Below are 19,514 nucleotides of genomic sequence, written 5' to 3' on the forward strand. Positions count from 1 at the left end.
ACGTATTTTTGTCTCTGATACATGCACTCGGTGGATCTGATTATTTCATTTTATACAATTGCGTTTCAGGGTAACAGAACAGCTAGCTGTTCTCTGCTACTTATAGGTATAAAATCCCAGTAGGTGACTCTAAATATTCCAGTGATGAGCACATTAGCAACCTCTTAATAAGTTCAAGGGGAACAGGAGCTCACTTATGTCCCTGACTGAAAATTCTAGTACCTGTTCATAAACTGAGCATGGCTTTTCCCTAAAGGGGATTAGCATCTTTGGCATCTGGTAAAACTTAAACCACGCTGGGCCTGGATCATCCCCAATCATTTATATCTGAAGGAAGCAGGACTGATCCTCAGCTGGAGAAAAATGTCTGAGCTCCCATGGGATGACAATTCCCACCAGCTGAGGCTCTTCGCCCACAATCCCAGGGTAGGGACAAAACGTTACCAGTAGTGGGAGTGGAGAGGAAATGATTCCATGATGAGCCACAGCAGTTAGCTATTAGCGGTTACTGGGCTTGAGCAGCAATCAGTCTGATTTTAAATTCCTCTTTCCTGTGCCATGGGGAGCATCCCAGGCTAGCACTAGTATTTTGATTGCAGTTTTACACATTCGCTAAATTAATGAACTGCCACTTTAAAATAGCTGGAAAAACAAAAGCTTGAAATAATTTTAGAACCCAGAACTTAGGATCTCCCTGCCCTGGTTTCCCAACAGGGTCAAAGATCTGTTCACCGTGCAGGCAAAGTAGCCAGAAGCTAGGAAGGGACAGAGCGCCATGGAAAGCACTTGTCATTTCTTCACTCACTCTGCCACCTTGTGACTAATCCCCCTATATACAACTTTTGTTCTTTCAGAGATCTATTGTTTTCTAGGACCTTAGCCTGTGTCCAGGCTGCTAGTTGAAAAGCTACAGCCCCATTGGTGATGCAAACAGCAGATAAAGCGAGAAGTTATAATTGAACAGCTTGTTGTTGGACCAACCAGTAAAGCCTAAATTATGTATAAAAATTCTTTGCCCATAAACCTAGGGCTCATCTTCAACTTCTCCTCCCTTAGCCAGGCAGTTTCCACATCCTTCTGCTTCTTCCTCCAGAATGCGATGAGGAATTAATCCATTTTTCTGCTGCCAAAGCTCCCTTCAGACCCTCACCTCCTGTCTGTTCAGTAACCTCTGGACTACCCTTCTCTGCCCCCCCTGACCCCGCAGTTCTAATCATATAAGCCTCCCCCACAACCTTATCCCTCTGTTCTATCCCACCCCAGCTCCCCGCTTCCACACCATCAAGCTTCTAGGACCTTCACAACTCAGACCTGTTTTGCATCCTTACCTTGCTCCTCCACCCCCATCCTTATCCACCCATTTATCAGCCTCTCTCAATATCTTTTACAAGGCTCCTGGCACACTGCCCTACATATGGGCTGTCTTCCCAGACCTCAGCATCCTGGCCCCCACCATCTTTTTCCTTCAAAACACCTGTGATAATCCTAATAGGAAAATCAATCCATGAGGGTCTGATGGATGGGAAAAATTGACACTAATACAGCAGGTCCCCCTCTTTTATCAATGAGTTGGCTCCTTAGATGTACTCTTCAGGAGAGGGACTGTCATCTGATACAGTTCAGTTCAATTTTGCATAGGCTTGGCAAATTTTGATTTTATTATAATTCCATTAGATAGTTTTTAATCGCTTTAAATGGTTGCAGTTGCAGGAAATTATGAGGTGGCCAGGGCAGCCAATTTGATCAAATCAATTTGGGATGCCTAAGGCTGACTCTTCTCTCAACTTTCAGAGTAACGAATATAGTACAATTACTGGAGCACCAGCTTGAGTAACAGCAGAGGCAGATATTTTAAGAGAAATGTAACTGGATGTTTTATGCACATAAAGGTGAAACCAAGACCACCACCACCACTGCTTTAACTGACTTCTCCCATCTGAAAGGTTCAGTTATCAATGGAAATATTCTTTCAGCAGTTTGTGTGTTTGGTGAAATCAACATTTGCCAACAAGAGTAGCCTTTCCAAGCATAATCATGTCTACTAATGGGGCCTCTGCCCTACTGCAACATTATATACATATGAAAAAAGGCTGGCGGAGGCCTTTTCAGGCACATTACATTGGAACAATAAGCATGGAGATTTCTCACTGCTCTCAGGGATACAGATGATCATGCTTTATAAAGATTTGTTAAAGGCTGTATTACTTTATTTAACTTTTCTCTTCACTGCCACCTCAGCATATTTATAGGAGTGACAGCTTCCCACTAAGGTTGCAAGATTCTGAAACAGGAACTCTATTATGCAGTAGTGACGGATTTATCTAAAGCTCATTTGTTATAAGGAATGAAAAAAAAAAAAAAAGCTTAACTGCAATAGATAAAACACTGACAAACATTAAACTGTGTTTAATGGGTAGATGTAATATGTGCAAAGAACAGGATTAAGAATTTCAGTTTAAGTAATTACATGGTCAGCTGTACAGAACAAATTAATGCACATTAGCATGACAAGATATTTGCTTTAAAGCTTTATCATGCAGTTTTGCCATCTACAAGTAGCATGATTGACAAGAGATGTTAATCCCACATCCCAGAAAAAAAAAAAAACCCACCAGATGTTTACTTCACAATAAAACATTATCCTTGAGCTAAAACAATGCATTGCAAACCCATGCATGTGTCAAAGGAGCCTTGTACATCAGGTCAGCTTCCTGAAAGCCTCTAGAACTACTAGGAGCAGCTACAAGTTGTCTATGACCATTGTAACTTCAACTTCTTTTGTTCGTTCAAAGAAAAGCTATCCAAGGCACATTGGGAAACAAAGTTTTAGGCTGTGGAGGAGTAAATCTAGTTTTAAAATGTGCAAAGGCTCTGTTCATCTATACATGCAATTAGTGTCTGTGTGTGCAGAGTGCAAGTTAGGTGCATAGCCATCCATTTGCACAGGGCAATTGTCTGATTGTGGTCAAGTCTGCACCCAACTGATGGTTTTCGAAAACAAAGCTCTTCAAAATATTAGAAGTTAAAGTGAACACCATGAAGGAAGAAATCAGTACAGTGACAGTTGTTCCGGAGCAGTCTTGGGCTTGCTGGGATGCAAAAGCCATGTCACTTTTCTGTGCATCACAAAAGGAATGTAGCCGTGTGTCATGAACTTCTGGGATTCAGAAAGTTCTAACTGACAAAGGTAACAGGCCCTTCTGAGTTTAAGTTGACAGCAAAAAAGTGATTTTGGCATTGGTTTTTCTAACAGTACAGAAACTTACATGGATTGAATACAGAACCTCTAGACTACTTAAACTGAGCATCCTGGAAGCGGTTACAAGATGCATAGTGCATTCTACATGAATGAAGCTTTGGGATTTACAAGCAAGAAAAGGAACCTTTAAATGTTTTTTAAAAATACCTGAATTTGACAACTTGAAATTCACCCTGTAACTCAGCTGATCCATTTGGTGTACTTGTTTATCAAAGGCTCTGGTTATCTTTCATTTTCTGACAAAGTAGGTACTTACTGTATTACACAGTATGTCCTGCATAGGAAATTTACAAAGAAAACATGATTTGTCTTCATTTTCGTTTAAGATTAATCACTACATTCCTTTAAGCAATTTAGGGGTAAATCTTCCCTAGAAAAGTCTGCCAATACTTAACAGCAGTTCCTTGTTTTAGATGAGATACTACACTCAGTGTAATTTAAATAGCATTTGAAACATTCCAACAGGAATCAAGTAGCACTGGTAGAAGCAATCTGCTTCTCTTACATCTCCGACACACCTGCTTACCGTCTGTGCATTTAGGGCACTGCTGTACAATGCTAGGCCCTCTAGTTTAATGCCTGTTATACAGCACATTGAAGTTCTTTGGAATGAAAACATGGAAAGCACAGCACATTTTAGTCTATATGCTGTACAGGTTTAAGGCTTCTTGCAGCTTTCAGGTTGCTTAGTTGCTATAAGATGGGGAAATCCCACCGATACTTGTCATTTTAACTTTGGAGTTGGTGTCCAGAATAGTCAGGTATACATAAAAGAGTAATCTGCTGGAGTTACAGATGGGCTAGTACATCGACAGAAAAATCGGTTAGTTGGCCACAGCTGGAGGCCCTTCTGGCAGGAGCGATGCAAAGAAAGTCTTGAAGAAAAGCCAGGCTGCGTTCATAAATGAAGGACTGTCCTGCTGATTTTCTGGTAAAGCTCTTCCTTCATCAGGAACAGCCTCAGGTTCAGCTTCGCCACCTACATTTTCCTCCTGCCAATATAAAGTCTCTCTTATAAGTGGGGATAGTTGTTTTAACTTTAAATTCTAAAAACCAGATTCCTTTCTAAAACAAGCTATTTTAATTCCTTTCAACTGAAGAGCATAAAGAACCTCATTAACAGCCCTGACTACACTGCAATATTTCATTCCTTTATTACCCATTGTCCCAGAATTACAGATCAAGAGACCACATAGCTAAAACACAGTAAAGCCACCCACCATTGTCACCAGGGACAATACTGTCCTGTGCTAAATAAAACTATTTTATGACATATTTACAAGTGGGAATGATGCATCTGATGCACCAAAACAAGCTGTTGAGTCTGAACAATATTTTGATGTTTTAGTTGTAAATTGGTCAGCACAATTCCACACCGAGTACTAAGACCAAATGAAAATGCCAACTTGAACATGTCCCATTAAAGGCATATACAGAGAGAAACATTGTGTATAACCCCCCATACCAGATTAAGATTCAGACCCATTCAAGTTTTATCTGCAATTATGAGAGCTGTTCACTTGTAGCAGAGACAGATTACGGTGGGACTGTTAACACCTGCTCCAGTAGTGTTGTGTAAACAAGCATTGCAAATATTTGCCTCTTCCCAAAATATGAAAATTGTTGAGCCTGTTACACAGCTAACAGCCACAGTAGCCCTTGGCCAAGCAGGGATTTTCTGGAACAAAATGCATCAACTACAAATAACATTGATTGCCAGGGTTAAGTTTTAAAACCAAATACATTTCTACCATACAGCAAGAAAGATACTTTTGCTTTCATAGAAATCAAAGTATCAGAGTACCTATTACAGCGGTAACAACTAGAAACTGCAACCAGACAGAGCAGGAATTAACCAGATCCCTCCTGTTCTTTGCCTATGGCACGTAATGAATTTAGTCTCCTGAAGGCTGTTAATATTTTGGTCTAATTTCAGTTGGGTTTAGCATGCGAGTGGCTGTTGGTGGCCTCTAAAATACAGGTGGTCAGACTAGAGGAACTGTGGTCCTTCTGGCCTTGAACTCTGACTTAGTGAGAAAAGTAGAATAGTTTAGATATTTTACCAGGAAAAGAAGTTTCCAGCAGAAGATTTTGTAGAGAACATTATTCATCTTTACTAATACAAATGTTTGGAAAATGGAAACTAAACCCTTTCCCAGGATTTCCTGCTGTTGTATGTCAAATATTGAGCTAATACCTGTAAGTTATTGTTTTGGTCCTGGTTTATCATAGCTTGGGGAACCACATTGTTTGGAAGAGGGTGAACTGGCCGTCGTCTAAACGGAAACCATCCAGCATGGTGCCTGGAAGACAAGAACTCATGGTTAAGACCAGTTAGCTAAATGTTACTCCTGCCTTGCTACACTTCAGGCCTAGCAAACACTTGAATACGCACACAAGAGTAGACAGTTTGCTCAACACCCTGGGATAAATTCTGATTCGTTGAGGTGCTGGAGGAAGGCTCCCCAAACCTTCTCCGCCACAATCCCTACCACCCAGCATTATGGCAGCAAGGCACAGCATAGCATTCAAGAGGCAGCAGTGGATCCAGCTCTAAACAGGCTGGTGCATCACAGCCTAAGGGTCTTGATCAGGCCCCCATGAGGCTAGAGCATATGCTGCAGCATGCATCATGAGAACTAGGACAGAGCGCTCCTTTTTAAAGCGGCCACATGTACCATCATACCTTGGATTTCCCTATACCTGCCCTGTGCTAACAGGATAACTGAAATTGTGATGCTGTGGCATTGCTTCCTCATCCTGTGTGGCTTACAAACAGGGGTCATGACAGGCCACTAGGAAAACTAATCTCTTCCCCTCCCTAGTGGCTGCATCTTGTGCTCCAAAAATATAAACTTTTAAAATGCTGTACCCTCATTGCTGCTAAGATAAACTTCAAAATACTAACCAGATGTAATCCAATGCTGACTTCCTGAGTCTGCAGACAGCCTAAAATAGCTCTGAGAAGTGTGGACTGCTTCTGTTTGAATGTGTTAACTCTTAAGCCTACTTGTGGCAATTTAAAGATCTACACTAACGTCACAACTGATTCAAGCATGTAAAGGAGGACGACAATTATTTGAAGATCAGTGCAACATATTATGAGCATCTTCACAAGAGGGCAGAGATTGGGAAGTACTACAAATTACCTCCCCATTCAGAGCAAAAGCGGTCTGTTTGACTGGTAGCATTTTTTCTAGTCAAGGAAGTGCCTGAGGATTACACTGCATTCAGATTAGTTTTGCATGTTTAGAAGCAATCAACCATGGTAAAAAATGCTTAGCCATGTTTTATATAAAGGTATGGGATCAATTCCGCTACCAAAGACATGACTACACAATCTTTAGCCATGTTCTTTGAATATTAATCTGAACCAGTAATGTATGACGTAGAATGTTAATGTTTTATTGTAACTGACAAAACAATTCCCCCCAAAAATGTTGAGCTAAGAGTTACAGTAAGATTTGCTGATCCTGGGATAGATTTTGACATGTCAATCTAAGACCCAGTCTTATCAATTATTTTGGCTAGGAACGCGATTTCTTACAGTAATACTGATAACCCCTCGTGTGGCTACAGTTATACCAGTATAAAGGTGTCTTATCTTAGTATAGCACCTTCCTATCCCATATGGGATAGTTACACAAGTAAAGGCACTTTTATACTACTATGAATGCATCCACACTAGGGGGTTGTATTGCTTTAACTATACAACTATAGTTAAACTGGTACAACTGATGTATAAATGAGCTGTAAGAGACTTGATTACAACAAAGACTATCACAGTGCAGACAAACTGCTCCAAACAGCAGTCACCTGAATGACAAGTCACTGAAATGTTTACTTCATGAGACATGCATGCTTACAGGTACATCAGAACTGTGCCGCCCATAACCATGAGGAACCTGCTCAGGCTGGAGTAGAAGTAGATAATGTTGACAAAAACGAAGAACAGGGTTGCAGAATAAAGCCAGTCCAACCAATCTCGATTCATCTCCTCCTCCTCTTCCATGAGAGGACCCCCCTGGGCATTCATTTGCAAATTCTGATTGGCCCCTGCATTAAGCTGAGGAGGGGCGTTATGGTTTCCGGGCAGGTTTTGTGCAGGAAATGCATCTGGAAGGGGGGCTGGAGCTGCAACTGATGCCACTGGTATCTCTTGTGACCTTTGGGTAGGTGATCTATCAGCAGAAACAGCAGCCAAGCTAAAAAGAAGATAAAAGTAGTAAGACTTTGCCAAGCTCTGCAAAGGATAATAAAGCAGACATAAAAACTTGTTAATCTTAGATTCACGTGCAACTAGGAAGCAGCACGTGGTTAGAACAGTGACAGAAACCGGCCCTGTTTATGTCAATGACATGCCACGTGATGGGATAAGTTCAACTTTGTGGATCAGTTTCACCTTCTGTAAAATGGGGTAACAACCATCTTTGTAAAGTTGGAATACAGAGGGTTTATTTCAGTATTCCACTGTTGAAATATTTCAAAACCTCAATACTGAGAAGACCCGGTAGCAGGTTGGATAACAGTATCAAGTTTTGCAGCACTTAGCTTTATCTAGGCAAAAAGTTGCAAGTAAAACTAAACCTAATTACATTTTAGGAGCCACATTCAGCATTTATATTTACATTAGACATTTGAATCATAAAGGCTAAGTAACATGCCTTTCAACTACATTACACCTGAGGAAAAGAAAAAATTCTCTCATTAAGAAATAGTTAGAACATTTCAAGGCTCCCAGGGAGAATAGGAAACAAAAATGAAAACTTACTATTGCATGTAGTACTGTCTTGCATAAATCTGCTGAAACCAGGACATCTGTAGTATGTTGTAAGTGGTATATGCAGAGTACCCAGGAGCCACACCATGGGGAGGCTGAGCAGCTTCAACCCTTATTCAAAAGGGTAAAACACAGGATGTTTGTTTACAAAAGAACAGGCATGCCCACTTCCCCAAGTCTTTCCTTACTTGTACTATTAAAGAGACAAGCAAACAGCTTTTGCAATACTGTACATCTTATTGTGGGTAAAGCATCATATACCATACATTTTCAGTATATCCTGCCTTAAATCCGGGCTTGAAATACTGCAATCATTTTTATTAGAACACGATTGCAGAAATCTACATGTCATCCCAAAAATAAGCTGTTGTGAAATCAGACTGGGACAGGAAGACAGTCTTACTACCACTGGATCACAAGTACCATATTTCTGATTAAATGATCTGATATTCAGCTTTTAAGTTCAGTTCAGGTCCATTCAGATGGAATGGAAATGCTTAAGGAGTGTTCCAGAAAGTAATACTATGATCTCAGAGGAAAGCAAGCCCCCTCAATCTAATCTTCTTAGAAACGCACAATAGAATAGTGGAGACAGCAATTCCTGGGAGAAAAATATTGATCTCCTAACAAAGGATAATTAGTTGTAGGGGCTATCAACATAGAAGCTCCTGGATTCATATTTCCATGAAAATGTAACAATTCTACTTTCCCACATATAACAGTAAAGATAACTCTTCCCCACTGGTTGGAGAGGCATACATCCCTTTAACCCCTTCAGCGTCCACTTAACTATCCAGAAGAGTAGTATACATGGCTTATATTCCACTGACATCTACAACACTAAATATGGCATGAGGTGCTGGTATTCAAAGCTTAGATTGTCCAAAAACAGATAGTTGAACATGAATGGTCAACATTTTCAGAAAGTTATTGGCATGTGTGGCATATTTACCTAGTATTGGCTTCCCCTGTAGAAAGCTGGTTGCAGGAAGTCTCCCTTTGTCTCAAGCCATCACTTGAAGAAACTACAGAAGGATCTTGACCAGGTCCTGAAACAGTCTTTGGTTCTTGATTGGTTTCGTCAATCTAAATAATAATACAGTTAATATTTGAGCTGACTCAGCACAGTATCGGAGAAAAGTCTTCTATTCCAAAGCTAAGGACGGTATTGAAGTTCTACCAAATTGCTGTGCATTTGTACAGATCTTTGACAATGGCTAGGACTATTAATTTGTATTGCAGTAATGCCCATAGTTATAACCAGTCCATCCGTACATATTCTGTTTCTAACGCTCCTTTAAAGGTAACCTGGAAAGAAAAAATTAGTTTTGTGATTCTTTCCCCTGCCCCCCCATCTCATGATATGCAAAGGTCTGAGTAGGTTTTTTAAAATTTGAGTTTGCTTATGGGTTTTTTGGATTAGAAATTCAGATCCTCTGCTGGATAAAAAACAATAACTGGAAGACTTAGACTTGTCTACACAAAGAAGTTGCACCAACTTAAACTGGGGTAACTTTGTGCTTATCTAAACACAAGCTGTACTTCTTTAACGATTCCATTCCCATACAGGAATAAGTTATACCAGTACAAGCATTTCTATGTTTGTATAAATGCATCCATCCATATTAGATCATTGGACCACTAACTATACTGGTATGGTTAAAATGGTATAACTGGTGTGTTTAGACAAGCTAAGCATAAAAAAAAAATGTAAAGCTTCCTTGGGCCTTTTTATACACCATAAAGCAAAAAATGTTCGCTCTTTTTCCCCCCCTCCCCCCAATTCTTTTGCAGGTCCCCTTTAAGAGCAAAGATCATCTGTCCTTCTCATAAGTGTACTAGTTTGAGAATTTATTTTTAAATGTGTATCTAATTTTGGAGTTTATGAAATGAGGTCTTAAGTCCTAGCAGCACGTGGGTGGCTGCTCTGCAAACTTCTCTACAGAACTAGGACAATGCACCTTAATCAAAATGCAATACCTGAGCATTTCTAGTCCCAAGGATCTCTGCCTCTTGTGTTGTGACAAATATCCAACTGGAATTAGGACCTACTGTATGCAGTTCACTTTTGATTTAAAGAAGGGTGGAAATTTATGCCTTCAGATATGAAGCTTTTGCATTAGTTAATCATGCAACTTCCATTCAAGAAAAAAAAATTGAGAGATAATATGGTATTGTGTACTGAACAAACACATATTAAATTGAAATTCTAATGCTCATTTTTAGTTTCAATTTCCTCTTCCATATGCTTTTGAAGTTCTGTTGCCAAAGTAAGTCCCTGCAAAATTCATATGATGGACACTCCCTGTTCAAACGGTAATCACTTCCCTCACCCTCCGCATAACCATTAATGAGATTGGAATCAGTAATCATGGGGAAACAGGCACCACAATTTCACCCTTTGCATACAGCCCAGCCACCGTGTCCATCATTGGCTGAAGAGTCTACAATATGAGGTGTCACTAGCTATTTAATGGAACTAAATTACATGTGATTAAACATTTTGCCCCCCTCTGGCAGTAATGTCAAACCTCAGTTTCTAATTGTTTGCATAAACTTGAGTTGACAAGTTAGATACAAAGTGGGTGAAGTAATATCTTTTATTGAACCAACTTCTGTTGGTGAAAGATAAGCTTCTGAGCTCCACAGAGCTCTTCAGGTGCCATCAGCTCGAACTTAAACAATCCTTGCTCTGTGATTACAGTACTTATTCCAAATGTGTAAGTGTTCCTTCCCCCAGCCCTATTACAACTCTGAAGCAATGCTGCCACAACACTTAAAGTGACAGAACTTTTGACACATGAGGTTTGCCACCCTGCTTTGACATTATCAACCTTTACAAACATACAGTAATTAAAAAAAACTAGGTCACATTCCACAGATTTTTACTGATACTTTCAAAACCTAATGTAGGAAAAAACTACATACCTTTGAATTGGTTTCTTTCATTTTTGACAGATTCTTTGAATGGTACACCAGATGAAGAGCATGAAACTTCTTCTGCTAAAATAAAAATCAAGACCTCTTACAATCATTTTGTTTCATCTATTAAAACTTTGTTTGACCTCACTTGATACTGCAGTGCAGCTACCACAAACATGTAAATACCATACCTTGGGCAGCACATCTCTCAAATAAAGATGGTCAAGCAGCAACTTCCCAGAATAAATCAGCTTCTGGTCCTCTTCAGGCTTTGAGAGGAGACAAAATATACTGGTTACCAATCCGTCAAATGTCAAAAAAAGTTAGCGTCACATAAGAAGAGCGGGGTAAGTAAAAGCTGACTGATAAACAGAGGCCAAACACTGCTGTCAAATACACAAATCACAAATGCTACTCCCCCGCATTGAACAGAAGTTGTATGCATCTCTATTAAAGATTAATTCAGTCAATTACCTGTATGCAAATTTTGCATAATATCCTAGAGATTTAGACAAACGTATACATAACAAGGATAAAACAGCTGCTCCGGTATACGAAGTGACTGATTTGTAGTGTAGGCCAGAAACCCAGTATTTGCTGTTTCCACCACAATCCTGGCAAAAAAACCTCTCTATACTCCTTAAAGCAGAGCTTTGGGATATTGACCAACTTGAGCAGCACGGCAGGCACTTTGTAATCTTGTGACAATTTGCATTCTCCCCCATCCAGTAAGTTTGAGTAGCTCTTTACACAGAAATCCACCTGCAGGTGGAGCATAGTCACTGGGAGTTGCCCCAGAGCAAGAGAGCCTATGTTCCCCTCCCTACATGAAAAGGTCAGCTCTGTCAGCTTACAAAGCAAGAGTGCTACTGCCGCTTCCAAATTTAAGTCTTCAAAGCTACTAAAAAAACAGTCTTATGTAATTGCTACATAAATAATATATCTGACCAATGCTGATGGATACCATTTTAACACCCCAAAGCAACATATGAAGACCTCTAGGCTTCCACTGACAGTGGACATTTAGCAGAAAGATTCATTTTCCACAGCAGCATATCTTCACAACACGCATGGAATTTGCTCAGATTGTCCATCATCTGGCACTCGAAAGCAGGGTGGATAAAAATGGATTTAAATAAATCAGATTTTTTCATTCAAATTAAATAAGCAGGTTTAGTTCTAAAGAATAAACCTATTTAAAATTAAATTTGAAATTTAAAACCTAAGTTAAGGCCTAAATTTATAATCTATTGAAATCATTTAAATACAAAAAATTGTCTTAAGCAGTACATGTTTGAATTTCTTTAACACCTGGTAGCAAAGTACTGAAAGATGGAAGTCACTCGCTAAACACCTGGAACTAGAGTCTACTGAAGTGCTAAAATAGTTTTTGACAGCAGTAGCCTCTTCCACAGGTGTAGAGAGAATATATTCTTCATTTCAGTCTATTCACCTAGTTCATTCAAAGTTAGCAATTGGGAGTTGAAAAAGCAGGAAAACTTGTTTTCCTCTTCAAATCTACGAACAAAAACTAGTTGAGAGAAGATGAGATCCAAGTTATAAAATCCTGAAGGACACAGTCAACAGAATTAATCAGGTTAAATTCACTAAGTAGAGAGAGCACTTTATTTATTTAATAAAAATCAGTTTTAAAAGCAAAACTATTTGAATTTTAAATACTGTTTGTGTATTTTAATTGAATTTGATTCTGTATCCAAGTAGAGCTTGACACAAATCACAAGTTTAAAAAACCCAATCTAGTAAAAATAAAATAAAAAAAGGAAAGCATCATTCAACTTTTCCTAACAAGTAAAAAATAAGAATCTAAAAATATATATACATATATAATTGCTTAAATACAGATGTAGTAAATCCTCAGCAAAAGAGCAGACTTAGTGCAAAGGCTATATTTAGTTATAAACCAACAGGTTGGTTTCTAAAAAGGTTGATTCTCTTTGGTAGAGTAACTAGAGTGCAAAGCCACAATTAAAATCCATTACTTAAAATCAAGGTTTCCTGCTTGCTGATTGACAGCAGATTAAAACGGATTTAAATCAAGCCATCCTGCTTGAAAGCCCACTGTGAGCCGATGAAGTGAGCTGTAGCTCACGGAAGCTTATGCTCAAATAAATGTGTTAGTCTCTAAGGTGCCACAAGTCCTCCTTTTCTTTTTGCGAATACAGACTAACACAGCTACTACTCTGAAACCTGTGAGCCTACTGCCGCCCTGCATCATGTCAATTCATATTTGTACAAATGGTTATGTCAACTTATTTGATAAGTCTCAAGAAGCTTATAGAACAGTTATTTTGGGGTTTCCTATAGAGCCCATAACCAAAATATTTGACATAGTAAAGACATCTAAATACAATTTCACACTGAAACAAGCAGCTGGTTTTTTTCGTTTGTTTGTTTGTTTGTTAAGACAAAGTCCAAAAGATTTCTCTCAATCAATCTAATGCTTACAGGCAAAACAGTTTCATAGTTATTTCATGGACAAAGTTTCTTTTGACATAAAAATAACGCAGCAATGTAACTCCCTTGTCTTGCCTGGAACACTAACTTAAAAAAAGTTTTAACACTTTGTTACCATTGGGGGAAATACTAAGACTCCAATTACATACTACTTCAGCATCCAACAAGCTACTAAGCCACATCAACATTAAATGGCAGCTGAACAGGAAGAAAAATCAAAAAGCCCCCAAACAAACAGCTTCCCCATATTCTGAACAAGTTTCGCTTCTGTATTTACAACTTATTTCCATAACATATTTACAAAATATTTTGAATTGCACTAACATTTGCAACTAGCCAACCATGCAGAAGCAGGTGTTCTGGAATCCCGGTGTGGGGGGAAAAGAGGAGGAGGGGAGAGGAAAAGAGGAAGGGAACCACACTTTTTTTTTTTTTTTGCATCACATCAAACTTTAAAGATAGGTTTCAGAGTAGCAGCCGTATTAGTCTGTATTTGCAAAAAGAAAAGGAGCACTTGTGGCACCGTAGAGACTAACAAATTTATTTGAGCATAAGCTTTCGTGAGCTACATCCGATGAAGTGAGCTGTAACTCACGAAAGCTTATGCTCAAATAAATTTGTTAGTCTCTGCGGTGCCACAAGTCCTCCTTTTCTTTTTGCGAAACTTTAAAGAGACATCAAATAGATGCTGAAGTTCCCTGAACCTCTGAACACTTTTACAGACACAAAGTGGGGGACGTAATATCCTTTATCGGACCAGCTTCTGCTGGTGAAGAAGAGTTTCAAGCTTACACAGAGCTCTTCTTCAGGTCCTGAGGTAGGTTCTTCAGCTCTGTGTGACCTCGAGACTGTCTCCCTCACCAACAGAAGTTGGTCCAATACAAAAAGTTTTACTTCACCCAGCTCGTATGTCTAAAACGCTGGTACCAACAAAGCTACGACACGGCATGAACATTTTTGCCTCTTGTGGACAGCAAGGTAAACAGTGAACTCTTTTAGAGCCAAGGCTGCCATAATTAGCCTGTTTTATTTTTATTTATTTTATTTTAATTTTTTTTTTTTTTTTTAAGAGGGAGACAAAAGTAGATTGTGCAACGTAAACGACAACAGCTCTGCGGTAACACAAGCACTCGTCTCCGCTCCTGGAAGCGGCCCAAGCATGGGCTCTCTTAGTTAGGGCCCTACCAAATCCACAGTCCGTTTTGGTCAATGTCAGGGTCATGGGAGTTTAAAAATCGCGAAGGTCAGGAGTCCCGATATCGAAATCGTACATGTCACGGGGCTGTAACTGTAGGGATCCTGGCCCCAAAGGGTGTTGTGTGTGTGTGTGTGTGTGTGTGTGTGCGGGGGGGGTTATGTCACAAGGGGGGGGCAGTTTCGCCTTCTGTGCGTTCAGAGCGGGGCCGCAGAAGGCAGCGCAGAAGTCAGGGGGGCCCCCTACAATAACCCTGCCGCACCCCCCACAAACTAATCCCCTGCTGGGCCAGGACCCCCCCCCCCGCCGGCCGGTTGAGGAAACACCCACAGCACAGAGCAGCTAAGGGGGGGCCCCCCCCGCAGACGAGACGAACCCGGACCCCAGCTACTCCCCCCACCCCCCCCCCCAACTCGTGGGTGAAGAAGGCGGGGCACGACGCCCCCTCCCCCCGGCAGGGCGGGAGCCCGTGGGGGGGGTCCCCTCCTCACCGGCTCCTCGGGGTGCAGGCGCCGCAGCCGGGCCTTGAGCTGCCGCACGGTCCAGCCGGGCTCCCCGCGGAGGCGCAGGTCCGGGTGCCGCTGCGCGGGGCTCCGCACGAGCAGGTCGAAGGGCTCCGCGTCGCGGCCGGGCTCCATGGCGAGGGGCGGCGAGGAGACGGCGCGCGCCAGCGGCGGCCAACGACCGCCGGCCCCTTTTATACCCTCACCGCCCCTCGCCCCGCCCCCTGTTCGCCCGTGCGCTGTGGCTGCCGCGGATTGGCTCCAGGTGGAGAGCGTGTCAATACGTGGGCCTATCAGAGTGCACATTCGGCTGGAGGGTGACAGTGGGTGGGGCCTGGGGAAGGGGCGGGGCTGCCCAGCTGGGCTGGGCGGGGGGAAGAGGCTAAGGGCCACCCGTGCAAGGGCCAGGGGACTGGGTGAGCAGGGCAGCCTCACCTGCCCTGGTGCGGGCCACGGCGGCTGTGGCTCTTGTAGGGCCACCCCTGCCGGAGCAAACCCATAAAGCCGCCCGGGCCTGTCGAGTTCTTGCGGGTCTTGCTTCAGCCCAAGGCGCCATGGAAGGGGAGAAAGGAATCCCTTTCTCCCATCCTTTGTCTGTCTCGTCTAGGTGGAGTCCAAGTTCTCTGGGGCGGGGGCTGGCTCGTGTGCTTATACCTTTGAAAATCAGTGCTGCAGTAAAAAAAAAAAAGAAAGAAAAGGAGGACGTGGGGCATGTTAGAGACTGACAAATTTATTGGAGCAGAAGCTTTCGTGAACGACAGCTCACTTCAGCGGATGCCTTCGGTGGAAAATACAGTGGGGAGATTTATATACACACACAGAGAACATGAAACAATGGGTTTATCATACACACTGTAAGGAGAGTGATCACTTAAGATGAGCCATCACCAGCAGGAGGGGGGGCAGGAAGGAGAAAAACCCTTCATGGGGACAAGCAAGGTGGGCCATTTCCAACAGTTAAGAAGGACGTCTGAGGAATGGGGGGGAGAAATAACATGGGGAAATAGTTTTACTTTGTGTAATGACTCATCCACTCCCAGTCGCTCTTCAAGCCTAAGTTAATTGTATCCAGTTTGCAAATTAATTCCAATTCAGCAGTCTCTCGTTAGAGTCTGTTTTCGAAGTTTTTTTGTTGAAGGATAGCCACTCTCATGTCTGTAATCAAGTGACCAGAGAGATTGAAGTGTTCTCCAACTGGTTTTTGAATGTTATAATTCTTGACGTCTGATTTGTGTCCATTTATTCTTTTACGTAGAGACTGTCCAGTTTGACCAATGTACATGGCAGAGGGGCATTGCTGGCACATGATGGCATATATCACATTGGTAGATGCGCAGGTGAATGAGCCTCTGATAGTGTGGCTGATGTGATTAGGTCCTATGATGGTGTCCCCTGAATAGATATGTGGACAGAGTTGGCAACGGATTTTGTTGCAAGGATAGGTTCCTGGGTTAGTGGTTCTGTTGTGGTGTGTGGTTGCTGATGAGTATTTGCTTCAGGTTGGGGGGCTGTCTGTAAGCAAGGACCTGACCTGTCTCCCAAGATCTGAGAGAGTGAGGGGTCATCCTTCAGGATAGGTTGTAGATCCTGGATGATGCATTGGAGAGGTCTGAGTAAGTTACTGTTATACGTCTCTAATATTTGTATTGCATTAGCGCCTAGGGCCCCAGGTGCTTGGCACGGTACAAACATTTAACAAAGAGATAGTCCCTACCTAAAAGACTGTACAGCCTCAGAGTATGTCTACACTACAGTCTAACCCTAGAGAGAAGCAACGGGACTGAGACAGAGAGATGCTTTCTGTGCCAGTGTCTCACATACAACTGCAACAGACAGATTTCCTCAAATTTGGGGAATTATAAAAGGCGTCTCAGCAAAGAGCAGTGAGGAAAAATTGTGCCTGGCCCTGAAAGACGGGAGAAATGGCACTGCGCCACTTACCATCCTGACACCAGATCAGGTATGGACAGTAATAACAAATGGACCCTCAAACAGTGTGTAACCCTATACTGGCAGGACATACCTGCCCCTGACAGACACCTGAAGGGTCTTACACTTTAGCAACACGTGTATCTTGTCATCCTAATAAAGTCTCATTGAATTGAATTACTTGAGCTAAGCCTCCCTGATACCCTCCACAAACCCCAAACAACCCATAAACTGACAATCCTCTGCTGTGTCATCTCCTTTCAGTCCAGTAGGCTCAGATCTCTGGATCTTGACTCAGTTTCCCTGGAAACAGGGATGTCCAGTTCCCCTTGGCTCTCTGACAGATTCTGACATATCCATAGTGCAGATACTTGAAGCACAATTGCTTGGTTCTGCTCTTACTTTCAAGGGAAAGTGCCATTAAGTCCTAGAAGTCAAGGAGAACCTCCCTGATCTGATGCTGTTTAGTGCAGAATCTCTTTCCCATTCTTTGTCCCCTGTCGTAATTTTCTTCTGAACCCTCTTTCCTCCATTGACATCAATGGTAAAAATCCCATTAATATGAACTGGATCATGGCTGTAGTGTGGTTAAAAAAATAAATAAAGCAAGATATCAGTTTTATTTCCTAGCACAAAGTGTTTATTTTTTGCCCATTTCATTAGGTGCTCAGTTTTCTCTGGCAGCTGGAGACTGTTGCCCTGAGGTACAATCGGTTCACAACCGGTACTGTACACTCGTCTCTCGTGTGTGTCATTGGCGGGATTAGCGAGACAAGGAAAATGAGGTAATATTTTTTATTGGACCAACTTCTGTTAATGAGAGAGACAAGCCTGCAAGCTTACCCAGAACTCTTCTTCCAGTCTGTGTAAGCTTGAAAGCTTGTCTCTCTCACCAACTGAAGTTGGTCCAATAAAAGCTATTACCTCACCCACTTTGCCTCTCTAATATCCTGGGACCAACGTGGTTACAACGCCACTGCATACACTTGGACGCTTGTTATTTTTGGTTCTAAGCCAAGGTGAGCTACAGTGTCTTATCTTGGATTGCCATGTGTGGTTACCCATGACACAATTATTTATTATTTGTATAACAATAAGGCTTAGCAGCCCCAGTCATGGCCCAGGATCCCATTGTGCTAGGCACCAGGCAAACAGTCCCTGCCCTAAATCTCTACTGCCCTCCTCTACAAGGTTCCAGAGAGGGAGGTGGTTCTATCATTGGGGCACTATCCCACTCAGAAAAAATGAGAAAATAAAATTAGAGTAAAATCAGTTGAGCCTCATCCCAGTTCCATGATCCATCCACAGCTGATCAGTCTTTAACAGAGTAGCTTCTGGAGACAAAGGATGCAGATGGATGCCCTGCATTGTATAGCACCATCCAGGGGTACCAAAGCAGCAGGATCAGGTTAGCTGCTGTAGGAAAGCTGCTGTTCTTTAGTCACCCTGTCCCTGTCAACCAGCTAATAAGTTTCCACCAGTCTCTCCCATAAGCAGGAAGGTTTTGGCTTCTCCAGTCCTGATCAGTAGTTGGACTCCATGCCCTCTCCTGGGAAGTAAGGAGGAAGGAAAATGCTGCAGTGATGCAACCCAAGAACCTGATCCTCAGGTGATGCAAATAGAAGTCAATGGAGCTAGGACAGTTACCGCCTGCTGAGGATTTGGCCGTAAAACTCTAGCAGAACCAACTGCTGCTCTGGTTTTGTTCCTGGTGTAACTGGCTGAGTTCCCCTAGCACCTGCCTTCTAGCTTGAAGTGGAAGAGGGCTTGGCAGGAGAGACCAATATGATCAGGAATTTAAAGGGGCACATCTGTAAAGGCCCAAATCAAGATTTTTACAATGTGGCGTTGGCACACAGGACCATCCAAATATTAGGAGTGAATCTTGTGGGTGGGGGGGGTCTGTGTCCAGTGTAGGGTCTTTGGGATTTGAAGAGATTAGTCCCAACCTTAGGTTTCAGAGTAGCAGCCGTGTTAGTCTGTATTCGCAAAAAGAAAAGCAGTACTTGTGGCACCTTAGAGACTAACAAATTTATTAGAGCATAAGCTTTTGTGAGCTACAGCTCACTTCATCGGATGCATCAAATGCATCCGATGAAGTGAGCTGTAGCTCACGAAAGCTTATGCTCTAATAAATTTGTTAGTTTCTAAGGTGCCACAAGTACTGCTTTTCTTTTTGTCCCAAGCTTATTGTCAGACTTCCTGTGTGGTTTCAATAAGTGGCTGTCACTTCCTCCACACTCTGTTCAGCTTTCCACTGACCCATGAACTATGCCAATAATTGAAGTCACCGTGCCTTTTCTGCAGTCAAGATTAAACTCGAACATAAATTTGAGGGACAGAAGGCTGAGCACTTGCCTAGGCCGGATCCCACCTGCCTTCTGCCCCGCTCCTGTCCTAGATGTTTCCTGGACAGTTTGGAATGTCATTTGGAACCTCCCACCATTCGGT

General features: G+C 42.1%; 1 protein-coding gene across 2 annotated transcripts; it reads right to left on the bottom strand.

Moving 5' to 3' along the window:
- Positions 1-2,391: 2,391 nt before the first annotated feature.
- On the bottom strand, positions 2,392-15,359 carry HERPUD1 (homocysteine inducible ER protein with ubiquitin like domain 1). 2 transcript variants are annotated; one of them, XM_038368822.2, is made up of 8 exons: positions 15,123-15,359; positions 11,153-11,230; positions 10,968-11,039; positions 8,992-9,125; positions 8,031-8,150; positions 7,126-7,464; positions 5,457-5,562; positions 2,392-4,251 (listed from the first exon to the last, which is right to left on the bottom strand). In XM_038368822.2, exons 1-8 carry the CDS (start codon positions 15,267-15,269, stop codon positions 4,084-4,086), a joined length of 1,164 nt encoding a protein of 387 aa, XP_038224750.1. In that variant the 5' UTR covers positions 15,270-15,359; the 3' UTR covers positions 2,392-4,083. The 2 variants fall into 2 exon arrangements, with proteins under 2 accessions (XP_038224750.1, XP_038224749.1); XM_038368821.2 differs by having other exon boundaries at positions 10,968-11,042.
- Positions 15,360-19,514: the final 4,155 nt, after the last annotated feature.

This window comes from Dermochelys coriacea, chromosome 12 (genome assembly GCF_009764565.3).
Source record: "Dermochelys coriacea isolate rDerCor1 chromosome 12, rDerCor1.pri.v4, whole genome shotgun sequence".
Lineage (NCBI taxonomy): Eukaryota > Metazoa > Chordata > Testudines > Dermochelyidae > Dermochelys > Dermochelys coriacea.

Excerpts from the sequence above, each read along its gene's own strand:
- HERPUD1 (XM_038368821.2), bottom strand. The coding sequence starts at position 15,269 with ATGGAGCCCGGCCGCGACGCGGAGCCCTTCGACCTGCTCGTGCGGAGC. Across the intron at positions 11,043-11,152 it reads TGAGAGATGTGCTGCCCAAG|CAGAAGAAGTTTCATGCTCT; the intron begins GTATGGTATTTA and ends TTTTTATTTTAG. Across the intron at positions 8,151-8,991 it reads ACAGGGGAAGCCAATACTAG|GGTTGAAGCTGCTCAGCCTC; the intron begins GTAAATATGCCA and ends CTTTTGAATAAG.